We start from the raw sequence: 20,835 nt of genomic DNA, 5'->3' as shown, positions 1-20,835 counted from the left end.
AACACAGAGGACTTGGGGAGATGGAGAGGAGAAGGGAGTTGAGGGAAATTGGAAGGGAAGGTGAACCATGAGAGACTATGGACTCTGAAAAACAACCTGAGGGTTTTGAAGGGGCAGGGGGTGGGAGGTTGGGGGAGCCTGGTGGTGGGTATTAAGGAGGGCACGTATTGCATGGAGCACTGGATGTGGTGCAAAAACAATGAATACTGTTAAGCTGAAAAGAAATTTAAGAAAAACAGTAAATAAATAAATAGATTTACAGAATTAGTGCCAGAATAGTACGGACAGTTCCCAAATACCCATATCAGTACACTCTGTTGTTGATACCTTAGATTAATATAGCATGTTTGTCACAATTCAAAAAAAGAAAAAAGACTTGCTATCCTGTATTAAATGTTACATGATTTAAATGAAACAAGATGGGATTGGGAGGGAGACAAACCATAAGAGACTCTTAATCTCAGGAAACAAACTAAGGGTTGCTGGGGGATTAGGAGGGAAGGGATAGGGCGGCTGGGTTATGGACATTGGGGAGGGTATGTGCTATGGTGAGTGCCATGAATTGTGTAAGACTGATGATTCACAGACCTGTACCCCTGAAGTAAATAATACATTATATGCTAATTTAAAAAAAGTTACATGATTTAGTGGCACCTAGGGAGCCCAATTGGTTAAGCATCTGACTTTTTTTTTTTAAGATTTTATTTATTTATTTGACAGAGAGATCACAAGTAGACAGAGGCAGGTAAGAAAGGGTTGGGGGAAGCAGGCTCATTGCTGAGCAGAGAGCCCAATGCAGGGCTCGATCCCAGGACCCTGGGATCATGACTTGAGCCAAAGGCAGAGGCTTTAACCCACTGATCCACCCAGGCACCCCTCTTTTCTTTCTTTTTAAAGATTTATTTATTTGTTTATTTATTTGGCAAAGAGAGAGAGATCACAAGTAGGCAGAGAGGCAAGCAGAGAGAGAGAGGGGGGATGCAGGCTCTCTGCTGAGCAGAGAACCCAGTGCGGGACTTGATCCCAGGACCAGAGCTAAAGGCAGAGGCTTAACCCACTGAGCCACCCAGGTGTCCCAAACATCTGACTCTTGATAACGGCTCAGGTAATAATCTCAGGTTGTGAGATCAAGCCCCACATTGGGCTCCATGCTAGGTGTAGAGCCTACTTAAGACCCTCCCCGCCTCCCGCTTCCCCATCTTTTAAAAAACAAAAGTGGAGAGGATGAGTTAAGATAGTCGAGGAGCAGGGGACCCTAAGTCTTGTCCCTCAAGTACAGCTAGCTAGTTATCAAATCATTCTGAATACCTGAGAAATCAATCAGAGATCTGAGAAAAGAAATGTTGCAAGTCTACAAGTAGAAAAGCCATCTACCTTTTGGAAGGTAGGAAGTGCAGAGACTTGAGTCAGGGGTGATACAGCTGAGGATATGGCAGAGAGGAGGGAGTCTGCTTACAGAGGCTACTGCAAAGTATTATAAACAGTGGAGTGCAGAATTGGAACTCTTAGAAGTCTGCTACAGTGGGGATGTCCTGGCTTAAAGATGCTTAGGTGGTGAAACATTCCAGGATGTGACAGCATTGTATCAGGACCCCCAGGGTCAGAAGAAGAATGGGGGGTGCCTGAGTGGAGCAGAGTTCGCAGATGTAGGAGTGGGGAAGCAGGCGGAGAACAGTAACTCTAGGTGCTGTCTTTCTGCTCTACATTGCCATAAACTGTGAACTGTTACATGGTTGCACAATCACTTTCCTGGGAGGGGTCCAGCAAAAGGCAGAAGGTAGTGAGACCCTCCTCCCTCCCCCAGGAGGAACAGTGCAGGTCTACTCCACAGGAATCCATAAAATTGGGGGTTTTGAAATTTAGTCACAGGCCTGAGATAAAAACAACTCAGTCACAGGGCAGATGAACACAGAGTTCTGACAGAAACCAGGGAGACAAGAGTGATTGATTGCTTTTCTGTGAAGGCTCACTGAAGAATGGAGGGTGCAAACTTCCAGCTTGGGGCTAGAGAGTGGGGTGCCACCATATTCACCCCACCCATCAGTGTTGAAAGCCTTCAGGAGCAAAACAGTGCTACATAGTGGAATCCAGATTTGCTTACACTGAGCCCAGCCTCTGAGCAAGGGAGGCATATTTTCAATAGGGCAAGTCCATCTGAGAATCAGTCAACAGACCCCTCTGCCAGAACACCAGCACAAACAACTGGATCACACCAAGTTTACTGATCACAGAAGGTTGCAAAGCTTCAGCTCCTGGGGAAAACAGTGTATGGTATTCTTTTTATCTTTATTCTTTAGTCTTATAGTATTATTTTGGGGGTTATTTTCTTATTTATTCAATCCTTTTTTTTAATTCCTTCTTAATTATTATTTTTAATATGTATGTTTTTTATTTTTGTTTCCTTTTTATTATATTTTATTTTTATATATATGTAAGTTTTACTGTCTTATTTTGGAACCTAATTTCTTTCTTTCTTTCTTTGTTTCTTTCTTTTCTTCTTCTTCTTTTTTTTTTTTTTTTTTGGTGGCAGCAAAGCAAAGTTTTGTGTTGTTTTGTTTTGTCTTTAGCAAAGTAAAGTTTATTGAGTGACAAAGTGACAGTACAAAGCTCCTGAGGAGGGGGAGGGAAGTTTCCTTTAATAAGAGTTCTAGGCCAGATTCCCAGGCTTCACAGAGGAATTCTACCAAACATTTAAAGAAGAATTAATACCTATTTTTCTGAAACTCTTCCAGAAAATAAAAGTGGAAAGAAAATGTCTAAACTCATCCTATGAGCCTGGCATTACCTTGATCCCAAAACCAAGCAAAGATCCCACTAAAAAGAATTACAGACCAATATCCCTGATAGACATGCATGCAAAAATTCTTACCAAGATACTAGCTAATAGGATCCAACAGTACATTAAAAGGATTATTCACCATGACCAAGTGGAATTTATTCTTGGGTTGCAGGGGTGGTTCAATATTTGCAAATCAATCAATCAATGTGATATACCACATTAATAAAAGAAAGGACAAGAACCATATGATCCTCTCAATAGATGCAGAAAAGGCATTTGACAAAATATATCATACTTTCTTGATAAAACTCTGCACTGTACAGGAGTAGAGAGAACATACCTCAATATCATAAAAGCCATAAATGAAAGACCCACACCAAATGGCATCCTCAGTGGGGAAAAACTGAGAGCTTTTCCCCCAAGGTCAGGAACACAGCAGGGATGTCAGTTCTCCCCACTGTTAGAACTGATACAGGAATTCAGCAAAGTCACAGGATATAGAATCAATGCACAGAAGTCAGTTGGATTTCTATACACTAACAATGAGAAGAAAAAAAAAATCAAGGAATCAATCCCATTTGCAATTGCACCAAAACCCATAAGATATCTAGGAATAAACCTAACCAAAGAGGTAAAGGATCTGTACTTTGAAAACTATAGAACACTTATGAAAGAAATTGAGCAACATGTAAAGAAATGGAAAAACTCATGGTTAGAAAGAACAAATATTGTTAAAATGTTTATGCTACCCAAAGCAATCTATACATTCAGTGCAATCCCTGTCAAAATAACATCAGCATTTTTCACAGATCTGGACCAAACAAACTAAAATTTGTATAGAACTGGAAAAGACTCCAAATAGCCAAAGGAATGTTGAAAAAGAAAACCAAAGCTGGAGGCATCACAATTCCAGACTTCAAGCTCTATTACAAAGCTGTAATCATCAAGACAATGTGGTACTGTCACAAACACACACACACATAGATCAATGAAACATAATGGAGATCCCAGAAATGGACCCTCAACTCTATGGTCAACTAATCTTCTTCAACAAAGCAAGAAAAAATATTCACATGGAGAAAAGACAGTCTTTTCAACAAATGGTATTGGGAAAATTGGACAGTCACATGTAGAAGAATGAAACTGGACCATTTCCTTATACCATATATAAAAACAGACTCAAAATGGATGAAAGACCTAAATGTGAGACAGGGAACCATCAAAATCCTGGAGGAGAACACAGGCAGCAACCTCTGTGACCTCAGCCACAGCAACTTCTTGATAGATACCTCTGCAAAGGCAAGGGGGAAAAAAAGCAAAAATGAACTATTAGAACTTAATCAGGATAAAAAACTTGCACAGCAAAGAAAACAGTCAACAAAACTAAAAGGCAACCTGTAGGATAGGAGAGATATTTACAAATGACTTGTCAGATACTTAATACTTAACTATATAAAGAACTTACCAAATTCAACAGCCAAAAAAAAAAAAAAAAATCCAGTTAAGAAATGGGCAGAAGAGATGAACAGACATTTCTTAAAAGAAAACATACAGATGGCCAATAGACACATGAAAAAATACTCTACATCAGTGAGCATCAGGAAAATACAAATCAAAACCACAATGAGATACAACCTCACCATGGCTAAAATTAACAACTCAGGGCAAAGGATATTGGTGAGGTTGCAGAGAAAGGGGAACCCTCTTACACTGTTGGTAGGAATGCAAGCTGGTGCAGCCACTCTGGAAAACAGTATGGAGGTTCCTCAAAAAGTTAAAAATAAACTAACCTCCTATCTAGCAATTGCACTACTAGGTATTTATCCAAAGAATATAAATATTGTGACCAGAAGGGGCACCTGCACCCCAACGCTTATAGCATCAATGTCCACAATAGCTAAATTATGGAAGGAGTCCAGATGTCCACTGACGGATGAGTGGAAAAGAAGATGTGGTATGTCCTGGGGATAAAAATATATTATATGTTTATAAAAAATAAAATAAATGGTGCAGGGGAAAAAAAAGAAGATGTGGTATATATATACAATGGAATAGTACACAGCCATCAAAAAATGAAATCTTGGGACGCCTGGGTGGCTCAGTGGGTTAAAGCCTCTGTCTTCGGCTCAGGTCATGATCCCAGGGTCCTGGGATCGAGCCCCACATCGGACTCTCTGCTCAGCAGGGAGCCTGCTTCCTCCTCTCTCTCTGCCTGCCTCTCTGCCTCCTTGTGATTTCTGTCTGTTAAATAAATAAATAAATCTTTTAAAAAAATGAAATCTTGCCATTTGCAATGACATGGATGGAACTAAAGGGTATTATGTCAAGTGAAATAGTCAATCAGAGAAAGACAATTATTATCTGATCTCACTGGTATGTGGAATTCAAGAAACAAAACAGAGGATCATAGGGGAAGAGAGGAAAAAAGAAAGCAATACTAAACCAGAGAAGGAGACAAACCATAAGAGACTCTTAATCATAGGATAAAAGCTGAGGGTTGCTGGAAGGGAGGGGATGTGGAGAGATGGGGTAACTGGGTGATGGACATTAAGGAGGGTATGTGATGTAATGAGCATTGGGTATTATATAAAACTGATGAAGCATAGGCCTGTACCTCTGAAACCAATAATACATTATATGTTAGTTAAATTAATTTAAAATTTTAAATGTTTAAAAAAATAAAAATAGAAGATAGAAATACACACAAAAAAATTTTTCATAACACAATAATGGAGTCTCTATTTTTTAAAGATTTTATTTATTTGACAGAGAGAGCACAAGCAGGGTGAGTGCCAGGCGGTGGGAGAGGAGAAGCATGCTCCCCACAGAGCAGGGGGAGCCCAATGTGGGAGTCAGTCCCAGTACTCTGAGATTATGACCTGAGCTAAAAGCAATTGCTTAACCAATGAGCCACCCAGGTGCCTTGGGCTCACTGTTTGTAATAGTTCACAACACTTAGGTGTTTTGATGTGATGGTTTTGTCATATGTTATATTATCAGGCTTACTACTACCAAACTGCAGGTCCTTGATGTCAGGGACTGTCTTACTCATCTATCTTTTTATCCCCCACAAGATCAAACACACTGGCCTCTATACAATAGCTGCCTAATAATGGTGTATTGATTTAAATTTCATTAAGCAAGTTTAGGAAAAGCTGCCTTGGAAAGAACCTCAAATACCTTAAAATAAGGTCCTGGGATTGACTAATTGGAGAGGGCTGGGTTTCTGTGTTTAGCAGTGATGTTGGTACAGCCATCCTGTTGTCTGTGGAGACATCACCTAGGATTATTACTGAGAGACATTCATGGTACAAAACTCCTCGAGGGGTGCCTAGGTGGCTCAGTGGGTTAAGCCTCTGCCTTCAGCCCAGGTCATGATCTCAGGGTCCTGGGATCGAGCCCCGCATCAGGCTCTCTGCTCAGCAGGGAACCTGCTTCCCCCTCTCTCTCTACCAGTCTCTCTGCCTATTTGTGATCTCTGTCTGTCAAATAAATTAATTAAATTTAAAAAAAAAAAAAGAAAAAAAAAACCTCCTCGAAAGTTTCTGGTCCTGTTGCCTCCAGAATGCTTTAACACTCGAGGATTTCCATTTTTATTGTATTTCTTCATTCTTCGAATAGAGACAAAAGCCCCATTTGTAGACATAATCCTCCTCAGTGAGAAAGTGTGAAGATCTAGTGAAGTCTTCACTAGCAGCCAGCATCCCAGGCTGATCCATAGAGGATTATCCTTCTCATCATTTCTTTCCTCTTTTTCAGAACAAGTGAGATATCTACAAGCCAATAGCAGAGAACTCAACTCTACCTTTGGATATCCCGTGAGTATCAGGCCTCTAGTTACTTCAGGGGGTTAGTATTCTCCTCTAATATTCCCCTTTGTGAGTAGGGCAGGAATTCATTGCAGATGTAGATCCTACAGCATAGGTTCTACTTTCTTTCAAGCTCCTATACAATGAGGGCCAGTATAGTGAGGGCTCAGAAACCAAAATTAATTCTCCTGACCTAGGCTCAGGAGAGAATATATCTCAGATTTTGGGTTTCATATATAACTTCTAGAAAAGAAATACTGTAGTTTTTTCTTGCACAAATGAAGTCGTAGTTCAACAATCTTTTTTCCACTTGGAGATCTGTGATAATACACAGATCTAACAGTGGAATGGTTTTTCACTGTTTTAAATATACCTTAATTTATTTTACCAGTCTCCTATTGATGAACATTTAAAATGTGTCCATTCAGGGGTGCCTGGGTGGCTCAGTCAGTTAAGTGTCTGACTTTTGGTTTTGGTTCAGGTCATGATCTTGGGGTGGTGAGACTGATCTCCACATCAGGGCAGAGTCTTCTTGAGATTTTCTCTCTCCCTCTTTCTCTGCCCCACCCCTGGTTCATGTACACACACACACACTCTCTTTAAAATAAATAAATAAACCTTAAAGAAATAAAATGCCTCCATTCATATCCAGGTGTCCCCTCTAAAAAAATAGTCCCCAGTGTTTTGCTATGATAAAGGGTTCTGAATGAACACCATTAATCATAAATTTTGTCACATTTGTGTGAATATATCTTTTTTTAAAAGACATTTTTGTTTTAGAGAGAGAGAGAATGTGCAAGAGCAGGAGGAGGGGGCAGAAGCAGAGAGGAGGGGAAGCAGACTCCTTGCTGAGCTCCCCGCTCCTTGCTTGGTCTCCCCGACCAAGGCAGGGTTCTATCTCAGGACCCCGAGACCATGACCTGAGCATAGACCAAGAGTTGGACACTTAACCGACTGAGCTACCCAGGCACCCCTTGTGTGAATATATCTTATGAAAATTTCCTAGAAATGAATTGGCTGGGTCAAAGGAAAAACACATTAAAAATTGTGATGCATATTGCCAGACTTCCCTCTAAAAAGATTATATCTACTTATATTTCTACTTATAGTAGAGACTGCTCATTTTTCCATATTGCTGCCAGACTAGATATTATCAATCTTTTTCATCTTTGTCGGGCTCTTGAATGAAAAATGATGTTTTGTTATCTATTCTTTCTTAATTTCAAGTGACTTCAGTAATCTTTTCATGCTAATTAACCTTTTGTATTTCTTTTTATGGAACTACCTCTTTGCCCATTTTCTATTAGGTTGTTCATTTTTCACTTACTTATTAATAACTCATAAAGAGATATATATTTCAAATTCATACTCCAGCACCTATCCTTGCCCACCGCTGCTCCCTGTAGAGAACTATTCATTTTACTTTCTTGTATATTCATCAGTGCTTCTTTGTGTAAATAAAGCAAAGCCACTTTCTTAAACTGTTGAGAAGCTTTACAGATATCCTGGAGATGTTTTCATAATAACTTTTCCCTTCTTTTCTTTTTTCACCTGCATAGTATTTCTTATGTAGATTTAGCATAATTTATGTAGCCAGTTTCTTAAAATTGGCATTTGGGTTGTTTCTAGCCATTTATAGTTACAAGGAACGTTTTTATACATGTTATTTTGTGCATATACAGCTATATCTATCTATCTATCTATCTATCTATAGTGGTAGGTATATAAATACATATATAGCCATACATATTTGTAGTCTCTGTAGGACATTAGTTTATGATTTCTGAGTTAGAGAGGTTCTGTATAATAACAATGTTCAGGGTATGGCCATGGGAGCAGATTTTCTTTCCCCCTTTCTATCTTTTAGACATATATGAGAGACATTATAATGCAATAAAACTAGATTTTGACATTAGACAGACCTGAGTTTGAGCACAGCTCTACTCCTTACTAACTTTGCATCTTTAGTCATGTTTTTTAACCTTTCTGTTCTTGATTTTCCTCATCTGTGAAAAGGGCCTAATTCGCCTTACATGGTGCTTGTGGGAGTTAGGCATAGTTGTGAATAATACTGTCTCTCTTTCTGCAAGACACTATTGCTTCTTGAGGAAAGAGTACAAGTTTCATTCATCTCTGTATCCACAGTTTGCCTCACAATATTTGGCAAATAAAATGGCATTTGATAAATTTACTAAATAAATAACTTTTCTTATGTATTTAACAACCATTTCATATCCATGGCAAATTATTGATTTTTCTCCTGTTCTCTACTCTTTTCCAGTCATATTCCTTTTCTTCTTCTCAGCCTCTAACTTCTGATTCCCATTGTGGCCTTGGCCTTATGTTCTCCTCTATTCCCTCATTTAGCCAACAGTCAGGTTTTACTACCTAAGTAAACAGCCCAAACCAAAATCCACCACCTCTATCATGCTTAAATTTTGTCACCTCTGCCAAAAAAGAACTGAACACCGAAGAAATTCATAGTTATACAGATGTTCTACATTCTTTAGATATTCCTTCTGGTTTGACGTAGAACAGAACACTCTGGTTGCCAAGTTAGTAAAGAAATACTGATATTTCTGCCTTGATATAGAATCTGCAAGGCTTTTGTCTTTGTTTACTAAATAAATGCTACCAAGTGGGTAGAAACCTGAAATATGATAATTAGTTATAAAATCAAATGGACAATCAGTAGTGAAGGCTTGCTACTTCAGTAAGGCTGAAGATCAGAAAAGGTCTTTGGTTCCAAGTTTCAGAACTTTCTGTACTTAGACACTGAAAAATTTAGAGTATCTCATGATCAAAGAAATCTATTTCTATGTTAGAAGAACATTTTCTCAGGGTTAGAATGGCTAATAGAGATCATTTAGTTAGAACTTCATTCAAGACAGACCTATGAGCTTCTCTGGGATAGATATTTAATTTTTTTTAGCCTCTACTAGTATAGCCCAGAATAGGGCTATGAACAGAAGAAGCCTTGAGAAATCTATAGTGTTTGATTGATTACAAACTGGAAAATCATAGAGAAAAACACCAAGGAAATCTTAGTTGTAACTTGGATCTCTAAACTCCTAAGCTCTATTACTAGCTTCTCTTCCTTAGGAAAATAGAAAGACACATCTTGACCAAAGAGCCTATCTAGCCTTCCTGGGCAAGTTTTAGACTTAGGACTGAATGGTTTTTGTTTTCCAAGAGAAGGTTTCTGATGCTTTCCCAAGGCAGAGTCCAGCAAAATTCTTCATACTTGAGCAATATTTATACTACAGGACTGCATGTGGATTTTTCCTCTTGTTTTGGCCTTCTAGATGGAGGAGGAAGGGGAGAAGCTTATCTTTAGGAAATTGTTTGGTTAAAATTGTTATTCTTTTGCTTTTCTTGAGCTCTTATATTCAAGCTCTGACCTCTTAGGTCAAATGGTCAAAGACCCAAAGGTAGAAAGTAAGATGGTCCTGTCAACATCTTGAAATCAGAATTAAAGAGGTAGCAAGTTCCCATTTTCACTCAGCAAAATCCTAACTCACATGTAAACCAAAACTATTCAGGCTGTCAGGACAGTTAAAAGGCAAGTGACTTCCCAATGCTGACAGGGATCAGTATGGGAACACCTTCAGTGGGCTCAACTTGAAAGAGTAATTTGCTTTTGGCACCTTATATCCTTCAGCATTGAAAACAGTACATAAAGGTACATCAAACTGAATTTGCCAGGCTTAGAAAAACTTATTTGAGAGCTTTGGAGTAGAGCTAATACAAATGGCAGAGTTGCCTACTATTTAGGGCTGAGAAGGACTAGTGGGTGTGGTAAGATGACACTGAAGGATGTCTGAATCTATGAAAAGAAGGCATTTGGATAGTTATACAAGTGAACTGGGGCTCAGAGGACAGCACAGTCCCAACTCTGCAACTGATTTTGTGATCTTTGGCATATAACCTCAGTGCCTCAATTTCCTCACCCTCAAAAAGTGATCATACAGTCCTCTCCTCATAGGGTTATTGTGAGGAATAAATAAGCTGCTACATATAAAATGCTTAGAACAGTGCCTTGCATGTAGTAAGTATTCAATAAATGTAAGCTTTTATTGTTGATTTTATTATCATTTTTTTCTTTTTTTTTTAAAGATTTTATTTATTTATTTGATAGATCACAAGTAGGCAGAGAGGCAGGCAGAGGGGGAGGGGGAAGCAGGCTCCCTGCTGAGCAGAGAGCCTGACGTGGGGCTCCATCCCAGGGCCTGGGATCATGACCTGAGCCAAAGGCAGAGGCTTAACCCACTGAGCCACCCAGGCTCCCCATCATTATTATTAATAACATCAATAAACAAAGAATTCCATGCCTCAAAAAGTTCCCATATTGATCAGACTTGCCTTCTTTGCATTCTCTAGGTCTCCACGAAAAGTGGGAGACAAACACTTCTTCCCTCCCTCCCCCTCACCCCATGGTAGAAGAACAGAGGCTTTTTCTGTTTCAGGGAGTGGTCTTGGTGCTTTTTGTTAAAACTGGGAGGTGGGGTCTTTTGTTCCTCTAATTGTGCTTGTTTTCTTTTACTCACAGAACAATACCATCAAGACCTCAAGATACAGTGTCTTTAACTTCTTGCCCCTGAACCTGTTTGAACAATTCCAGAGACTTGCAAATGCATATTTCCTCATTTTGCTATTCCTACAGGTATTGACTTTTGGGATCTTTTCCACAGAGCATTTTATCACTGTCTCTGGGATCTGGTTACGTAATCAGTCCTTTTCCCTAAACTGAGAAACGTCTCTTTAAATAACAGGCAAAAGTCTGGGCAATCACAAAAAACCTGTGGTCAGGATTAGGTGGGATGAAATAAATCTCTACAAAAGGAAGGACACAAGGTCACTGAATCCCAAGGAAGGAGAGCTCCCTCACCATGCCTGCATGGCCACAATTCAGCTTGACCACAGGAGGTCACAGACTCTTCACCCCGACCACAACTACAACTCCATTTCTTATTCATTCCCAGCCTCCCTGACAGAAAGTTAACATGCAGGAATTCTGAGAAAGAGAATGATTTAGAGCATACAAGTACCACCACAGGGCGAGGAAGTAGGGCAGTTCTGGACCAAATTGGGAGAGAGGAATAGATTGTCTCTTTTCCACTTATGTTGAGGGATAAAGGAGGGGATGTGGTTTTCCAGTGTCCACTCTTCTCTCCCAGTTCCCCTTACCTCTCACCGGAACCTTCATCATCAGAGGAGAAATAGCCCATCAAGACTATTGTAGTGGGGGAAATAAATAAATAAATAAATAAACAAACAAATAAATAAATAAATAGACTATTGGAGTGGATTTGGGGACAGATAGCTGGCAACTTACTATCTCCTATTGTCCTTTCTTGGTGATTTTTTTCCCTCTTTTTTTTTTTTTCTTGGTGATGTTTACAAAATATTTATATCTATATTATATATTTACTTATAATACTTATATTTCCAAAACAGTGGAAAGCAGCTAGGATCACTGAATCTATTATGAACCTGTGGAAGTAAAAGAGTTTGGGGGTGGCTGGTGCTGGTAAGAAATATATTGTCCTTTAAGCTTTCTGAACCAAGTTTCTTCCTTTTCCCTCTCACAGTTGATTCCCCAGATCTCCCCCTTGGTGTGGTACACGACTGTGATACCCCTGATGGTGGTGCTATCCATAACAGCAGTGAAGGATGCCATCGATGATGTGGTGAAGTGGCTTTTTGGGCTCCTAGTCCTTCACTGTACCTAGTTGGGTTGGGGGTCAAAAAAGGCTTCCCAGAATTACCTAGTGCAAGGAAGAAGCACTGTATGGAAAGAGATGTTTCCTTTCCTTGCTTTCTTATCCATCCCAGAAGAAAATGTAATTCCCTTAGCCTCAAGATTGGTGGTCTATGCATGGCCAGAAAATGGCAGTGCAAGACCTTTGTCTTCCTCTGCCACCATTTAGCCTGCTTTCAGGCTTTCTTCCAGCTCCTTTCTAATAACCCACCTCTTCCCTCACTTGGCTTTCTTCAAGTTTGTGCTCATCTTCCTCCTTCTCTCTTTTTTTTATTCCTGTTCCCTTCCTCCCTCTGTCCCCTCCTCCCCCTTTGTTCTGTTCTTAGTTTTCTCCCCCCATTTCCACATTCCCCTTCTCTTCTCTAGCTCTCCCTCCTTCCCATTCCAACTTTCACTTCTGTACGGTATATACAGCTAGGAACCCTTTGGGTTTAGAACACCTTAGGACATAAACAGAGGCCAGTTCCTTTCCTGGTCTTGGAGGGAGAAACTGGCTCACAGTGAGCTGCTTGGCATCGTTTTTGCGTCTTACAGCAGGCCTGGCATAGAACGGTGAGAGTGAAGCCCCAGTACCAAGCCTGCTAGTGGGATTTGGGAAGTCAGACCTCTTGACCTAACTCCAGCTCCCCTAAGAGAGTCCTTCTGATTTTGCCAGGATAGATTTTTAGACGAAAGTTTGTGAGCTTGATGTTACTCTAGCTTTTTAACTCTGCAACTCATTTAAATCCATAATTAGCCATATAGTAGTTGAAATTTTAGTCAAAACTCAGATGTACAAAATGTGACTTTATTTCTCTACAGCTAAACTCAGTATATCTCACAACTACCACCCCACCATTCCAAACCTTTTTAATGAGAGCTGAACACTAAATTTGCCAATTCAAGGTAACCCAGTTACTTCTGGGTTAGAATTTACTTTTTTTAGCATAAGCATGCTGACAAATTCAAGATTCTCCCTCTCCTCTTCATAATCCTGCCTTTTTCCCAGGGAGTGATCTCACCTGGAAGTAGAAGATTCTTGTGAGCATCAGGACATACACTTCTATTTGGTTTTTGAATAGAAGACCTCTGTTGCTCTTTCCTTAGTGCATCTCCTGTAGAAGCTTCTGTGTGTTGACTGTAGTGGAGGTATGCTTGAGAATTCTTAACTTTTCCCTGCTCCTACCAAGGTGTTCACAGGGACTCTGGTCCTGTCCCTCATTTTTCATTCTCTCCTCTGTGGCTTTAACTAAGATGCTTGTTCTCATTCCCCCAATTTGGCTTTTGATATTTAAAGCCAAGATTTTGTCTCTTGTCTTTTCTCTTCTTTTTCTGACCTTCTTTCCCAGCTTCTCTGAGACAATCAACCTCTTACCCTGGTTTTAATGATAGAAAGGCTTGGGAGTTAAAGGAAAATTATAAATAAGGAGTATTACCTTGGGTAGTATTTCAGAATACTAACCTTCTACATGCAGTTTGCTCTATGCCTATTTCCTGAACATTTTCTTGTGTAATTTTAGAAAAGGCACCAAAATGACAATCACGTCAACAACCGTTCTGTTCTGGTGGTGATGAATGGCAGGTAAGTCATAGGGAAACCAGTTTAGGTAGCTCAGTTCTGGGAAAGGGTTGTCTTTGCTAAAGCTTGATGGTGTTGGGTACTTTGGAAAGGTAATTCAGAACAGTGAAAAGAACCTAAGGTTGAACATAAGAATTTGTTTCCAGATCTAGCATACACTGAATTTGCTGTGTGACCTCAGATCTCTCTGAGCCTCATATTTCTTATCTATAAAGGAAAATAAAATTCTGTACCTTGGAGGATGTTGCAAAAATGAAAATGAAATAATATATATTAAGGTAATTAACAATTTATGACATACAAGTGATTATTATTAATGTAGTTGTCAGCATGGAGATATGTGTCTTTAGAACATCATTAGATTCTGGCATGGCTTATTGGCCATTATACTATATAACGTTTGATCAGGTCATATCTTCATTAACAATCTAAAGAAAGTATTGGCTAAAAAAAAATAATAAAAATAAAGAAAGTATTGGTGTTGACCCTATTGCTGTGGTGTTTGGTGGTAACCGTCTAAAGTGTTGTCAATGAGTCTGTTTATATTTGATGATGTCCTACAAAATTTAAGCAATTTACTTTGTCAGGAATAGACAAAGGCAGACATAATTCCTACATAAAACAAAATATGGAGACTATCATAAAAGATACAAAAAAATATAAGAATTAATAAAAATGAGGAATCATACCTGGTTAAAAGAATCAAGGAAGACTTTCTAGAAGAGCTAATGTCTGTGCTAGGCCTTAAGGAATGGGAAGAATTCAACAAATAGAGATTGTAAAACAGGAAAAAATGACGAGTATGTGCAGTAACATGATTGTATTATGAAGAATATCAAAATTGCAGTCCAGTCTTTGTTCACAGTGGCCCTATAGAACCCCCAGGAACTATAGTTTTAATCACATAATTCTTCTACATGAAGTTCTTGGGTATCTAATCCTGTTATTTATTGTTACAGCTCATTCTTATTCCTGGTGGATTATTTCCTCAAGTGTTTTGGTCTGTTGAAGCCTCTCATAAGACACCACCAGAAAAGTCAGTTGTGATTAAAAAGAAAATTTGAAAGAAAGAAAGAAAGAAAGGAAATAAAAAGAAAAAAAAAAAAAAAGACAAAAACTCAGTGTCTTAGAAATTTTCAGGGCTAGGGAATTACCGACCAAATGGATTTAGTCAAATGAACTCCTCAAGTAGTTTGAGCACTTGGGTTTTGAAAGACTGTTGGAGGGACACCTGGGTGCTCAGTCATTAAGTGTATGCCTTCCACTCAGGTCGTGATCCCCCAGGTCCTGGGATCCAACCCTGCATTGGGCTCCCTGCTCAGCAGGAAGCCTGCTTCTCCCTCTCCCACTTCCCCTGCTTGTGTTCCCTCTCTTCCTGTCTCTCTCTGTGTCGAATAAATAAATAAAATCTTAAAAAAAAAAAAAAAGAAGACTAAAAGAAAGACTAAAAAGAATCTGTCATAGAGTGGTTTTAGGGTGGGAGGCCACCAGTCTGGCCCTGGTTAGACTTTACAAGGCAGTGTTTAATTGAACACTCAGTGAAGCTGGTTGTTCAAACAGTCTGTATTCCAGAAAGTAGCTTTCTTTTTCTAGAATACATAGTTTTGAATAGAACTGCTATTTAAAAATTTGTCTGTTTTGCAAGTTGTGATTTCTGCCATTTTCATTTCTCAATAATTTTGGTTACAAGCACATTATTAGTAGAATTTTCTTTATAAGAATTCTAAATCTTCTGAGTTGAGGTTGTATCCCTTTTGAGGGTTATGTGTTTGCTTCTGCCACATAACTCAAGGATATCACCTACTGAGACCAATTTGAGGAGTTATAAATTTGAATCCCATACCTCATTAGGCTATACATTCTTAAGGGGGGAGTTCTCTACTGTCTGACGCTCAACCCTCCAGAGTAAGACAGACAAACTTTCTTGCCAGTGGTTTGATTTTTTTTTTTTAGACTACCCTTTCTCTAGAGGTGTTGCCCTTTCAGAGTCCTGGCTTTATGAGAGGTTCTTAGTTCCAACTCATTGCCTCTCAAGATCCTAAGGCTTCATGTCCTGTCCCTCAGTGGGCTAAATTAAAATTCAAGTCACTAATTATTAAGATTGGCGATTCCTTCCTTTACTCAGAGCAAGAACAGCTTTAGAACATGCTGACTTTTGGATTTGAGATCCTTGTTTTGTAACGTTTTGTTTCTCCTGGTTCCTTACTTTGTGGTAAGCGTAGCCTTACTTTTGAAAGAATGTTTGCCTTAGCATATCTAGCATTTCTAAATGCTGGTAGTAGAAAAGGTACCATTATGTCACAGAACTTCAGGAGGTACCATTCACCAAAAAAAGAGACTGTAATGTGAATGGTCTCCTCTGGAGTCAAACCCCTGCCTTCTCTAGCTCTCGGGTTGTGTTTTCTAAACCAAAAGTTAGAATGCAATGCCCGGAAAGTATTCTTATGGCATAACAGGATTTAATATTTTAAACCAGAAGGCAGTATCTTTCCTTCTCCTAAATTTGGGACACATGATTGTTATAATGTCCAGGGGAAAAAATGGTAATAGTTTGAAGCTCCTATGTAATAAAATATAAGCTGTTAAATCTTTTGGAGAAGCCCAAATGGTGTAGCTCTTCTTGCCACATTTTACTGGTGAAAATCATGGCAGATAGAATGCCAGAGAACTAGCAAAAGTGAATGTGGCATCAAAACAAAGCAAAACAGTTATTCAGATGTTTTTCTGCAAGTCTTGTAGCTACTCCCTTACAAAACTATAAAGCAGATTCGAAAATTAGTAACAAAAATAAGTAAAGGTATAGGATTTTATCTGCGTAAAGATGACACTTGAAACCAAGGGAAGGAGGATGTATAAATAGTGGTTTTACAACAAAGTCTTACATTTGTATTGTATCATGCAGGGAGGGGTGGCAAAGTTGGTTGGGCCTCCAGCTCTTGGTTTTGGCTCTGTTCACGGTCTCAGGGTTGTGAGAGTGCATAAAACTTTCTCTCCCTCTCCCTCTGCCCTTCCCCCACAAAAATAAATAAATAATCTTATTAAAAATAATAACAGGCAGAGAAAATTGAATTTGTAAAAAGATAAAGAAATGTAACCCAGGAACTGGAAGAAAATTGTCTAAAAGAAAGAGTGAATTTATATAAAAGATTTTTTTTTTTTTTTTTTTTTTTTGGATAAAAGAAGTTTGGCCCTTCTTAAAGAAGCTATCTTCCCAGAAAAGGCATTCTGAGAAAACCCATGCCTTTGTGTGTCTGGCAAAGTTGTGATGTATGTCATGCCTACAGATAACAAGGCTTCATTTGAAGGTGAAACAAGCAATGGCATCCAGGTATGCCTTCTCTTTGCCACATCTTTGGGTGCTTAGCATAACAAAATTGTTGCAAAGAGATAGCTCATATTTCCAAAATGTTCATGGCACTATGTCTATCTTGCTTAGTTCTTTCTCAGAAAGATTTAGGGCCTCTATGCATTTAGGGAAATTGAGATACAAAAAAGGGAAGGGGAGAGAGCCAGTTACTACCGTAGAATCTGCTCCTACTGCCATCTGCCTTTTGTAGGAAGTGAGGATTTGAGAGGTCAAGAATAATCCAATTTTAAGGAAACTTGATATAATGAGCCCTGAGCATTATATGCAACTGATGAATCACTAAACTCTACCCTGAAATGAATAATACACTATATGTTAACTAACTTGAATTTTTTTTTAAAAAGTAATCCAGGGGCGTCTGGGTGGGTCAGTTGTTAAGCAGCTGCCTTCAGCTCAGGTCATGATCCCAGGGTCCACATCAGGCTCCCTGCTCAGTGGGAGGCCTACTTCTCCCTCTCCCACTCCCCCTGCTTGTGTTCCCTCTCCTGATCTCTCTCTCTGTCAAATAAATAAATAAAATCTTTAAAAATTTTTTTTAAAAAATAGGGCTCCTGGGTGGCTCAGTGGGTTAAGCCTCTGCCTTCGGCTCAGGTCATGATCTCAGCGTCCTGGGATGGAGTTCCGCATCGGGCTCTGCTCAGCAGAGAGCCTGCTTCCCCCTCTCTCTTTGCCTGCCTCTCTGCCTACTTGTGATTCCTCTCTCTGTATGTCAAATAAATAAATAAAATCTTTAAAAAATAATAAAAAATAAAACAATCCAATTTTTAACATAAGTAAATAAAATTGTTACAGCTGTATGATAGAATACATTTTTATCAAAAATAGTGAGCCAAAAAAAATAGTGAGGCACATCTTCTATAAGTGCTCTGCAAGACATAAAAAATGCAAAGTGTAGCAAATTATGTATCTAGTGTGTAACTTTTAAATGTATATGTTGTATTACTGGATTGATATTTTCTAGAAAGGAAAACAAAAAATTGCAGTTGTGGGTGCCTGGGTGGCTCAGTGGGTTAAGCCGCTGCCTTCGGCTCGGGTCATGATCTCAGGGTCCTGGGATCGAGTCCCGCATCGGGCTCTCTGCTCAGCAGGGAGCCTGTTTCCCTCTCTCTCTCTGCCTGCCTCTCTGTCTACTTGTGATTTCTCTCTGTCAAATAAATAAATAAAATCTTTAAAAGAAAAAATTGCAGTTGCTACCTTGAAAAGCAGAACGAAAATCAGGGGAGAGAGGAGACTTTTTCCTTTTATATACTTCTGTATTAGTTGAACTATTTTTTACCATATGCATATATACATATTTACAATATGCACATTCCTTTTAGTGAAAGAATAATTATGTGTGCATATGACTACAAGTGCCATAGAGTTTTAGAAAATCATTATAACCTGAAGTCAAGAGAAATGGGTCCCATTCTTGATTATAGCAAGGATTCATCACAAACCAGTTTGGTTCTCCTATAAGTCTTGACTTCATCTCAGCTTTTTTCTTTCTCTTTTTTATTTCTTTTCTTGATTGTCAAAGCAGAACTGTGGAGAAATTCTCAGAGCAGGCATTCAGGGCCCATTTTCTTACAGGATAAAGGAAGACAAATGGATGAATATTCAAGTGGGAGATATAATAAAACTAAAAAATAATCAGCCTGTCACGGTGAGTACCTCTTTGGGCTGTGGCTTTTTCTTTTTTGACTTGAGTGAGTACAAAGGAACCCTTTTAGCACTGCTGTGGCCCCTGCTTTTGGTGACCTCTGTCTGCCTCACTTTGCATCCAGAGATTAACAGTTCCTGTGGTAAGAAGCCCGTTTCTGTCTGTCTCTCACCATAGCTACAGATAAAGAATGACTTGTTTCAGGAGGGGCTGTGTGTGGTAGCAGCAGTGGGTCCTAGACAAAGAGAACAAACCAAGTATCTATAAAATTTTTAGGATGAATATCTGTTCATGAGGTAATTGCTTTTTGTCACACTGTAATATTAAAAGTCTGCTTTCCTGCTTTCCTTACCTTCTCTGACTTTTCTGACCACAGGCTGATGTGCTATTACTCTCTAGCAGTGAGCCCTATGGTCTGACATATATAGAAACAGCAGAACTGGATGGGTAAGTGTTCCTTCCTGATAGTCATTTAAGACAACTGAGCCACCTTAATATCTCACTGAGGGAGAGCATGATACAGAGAATGAATTTTATTCTCAGATGGAAGTGCAAAAGATGCTAGAAATATCCAGATAAGCGAAAAGAGGAGGCCAGGCCCTTGGGACCTCAAGTCTAAGACTGAGCTCTTAACAGCAATAATCAAGCATCCACTGGATGCAGAATCTGAACAAATAAACTCTATATTCTCAATCTCTAAACTGGAGACACTCTGGCTATATTCAGTAAAGCTGAGTGATAAGAAAGAGGTGAATAGAACTGTAAAATTTCAGAATTTTTTTTTAAGAGTTCCGAAGTTTCCAGTGGGAGTTAAGGGGGTGGGGAGGATGAGCATGGGGGCAATTATTTACTGATAAAATACCGTGTTCTATAAAGGATTTAAGGTAGAGATTAATTAACATGCAAAAGCTAAGGTCTTAGGAAGATAGAGGCCATCTTCAGAGAGCTTGTCCTATAGGGTTTTCTATCGATTGCATTCTTACAACTATTCCTCTTGGTGCTCACAAGGTTTTTGAAATGTGGCTTCCATTTTTGTTTCTGTCTCTATGCAATTCCTGTATCAACAAATGGTTAACTGGGATTCCTTCATGTGTCCTATAACTATTTATGAAGTGAGGAGTATGTTTACTTGGAAATGTGTGCAGCAGTCTTACCAAGACCTGCTCCTTATTCTTGAAGGAAGCAGGTGCCACCTTCACGTTGTTTTGTGATGTCTCTTCAGCTTGATCAAGAGCACCTGACCGGGAAGATTTCATGGATTGGTTGAAGTAGAGGTGGTGTGTTGCAGGGAATGAGAGCAGGGAGAGGGGACTGAGTGGGCTAACACTTGGCTTCCTTGTGGAGCCATCTACCTCAATACTGACCTTGAGAGAGAACAGTAGATGTGATCTTACAGCTCAAACCTGTAATCCAAGCTTTACTGGCATTTATATTCTAAAATCCCATGACGAAGTAGGAGAAACTGGACCCCTGCTGCTGTTGTGCATGTGTCCTGTGCTCTGGTGACTCTGTGCCATTTGCTTTAGTGAAACCAACCTGAAAGTGAAGCAGTCCATCTCAGTTACCAGTAACTTGGAAGATAACCTGGGGCTGCTGTCTTCTTTTGATGGTGAGTTAGGAAGTAGGTTTGCCCCCCCCCAACATGTTTATCAGTAGAGGACTAGTTATATAAAGTACAGTAACTTAACTAACTTCATAACTTACTAAGAACAATATGCAAGTTGATATTTTTTTTCATTTATTTATTTTAAGCATAACAGTATCATTATTTTTTCACCACACCCAGTGCTCCATGCAATCCGTGCCCTCTATAATACCCACCACCTGGTACCCCGACCTCCCACCCCACCGCCACTTCAAACCCCTCAGATTGTTTTTCAGAGTCCATAGTCTCTCATGATTCACCTCACCTTCCAATT

The 20,835-nt window shown here is 39.3% G+C and overlaps 1 protein-coding gene across 1 annotated transcript in view; it reads left to right on the top strand.

Annotated features, from left to right (window-relative positions):
* Window positions 1-4,712: 4,712 nt before the first annotated feature.
* Window positions 4,713-20,835, top strand: part of LOC132024119 (phospholipid-transporting ATPase FetA-like) — a 61,320-nt gene continuing 45,197 nt past the window's right edge. Inside the window, exons 1-9 of the mRNA XM_059410122.1 lie at window positions 4,713-4,733; window positions 5,198-5,210; window positions 6,539-6,597; window positions 11,138-11,251; window positions 12,180-12,278; window positions 13,849-13,910; window positions 18,847-18,919; window positions 19,293-19,363; window positions 20,443-20,525. Coding sequence (XP_059266105.1) covers window positions 4,713-4,733; window positions 5,198-5,210; window positions 6,539-6,597; window positions 11,138-11,251; window positions 12,180-12,278; window positions 13,849-13,910; window positions 18,847-18,919; window positions 19,293-19,363; window positions 20,443-20,525 — 595 coding nt within the window. The remainder of the gene's footprint in view (window positions 4,734-5,197; window positions 5,211-6,538; window positions 6,598-11,137; window positions 11,252-12,179; window positions 12,279-13,848; window positions 13,911-18,846; window positions 18,920-19,292; window positions 19,364-20,442; window positions 20,526-20,835) is intronic.

This window comes from Mustela nigripes, chromosome 9 (assembly GCF_022355385.1).
Source record: "Mustela nigripes isolate SB6536 chromosome 9, MUSNIG.SB6536, whole genome shotgun sequence".
NCBI classification, from domain to species: Eukaryota; Metazoa; Chordata; class Mammalia; order Carnivora; family Mustelidae; genus Mustela; species Mustela nigripes.
Note: the sequence above shows the minus strand (reverse complement) of the source record. Positions and strands in the feature narration are given on the sequence as shown.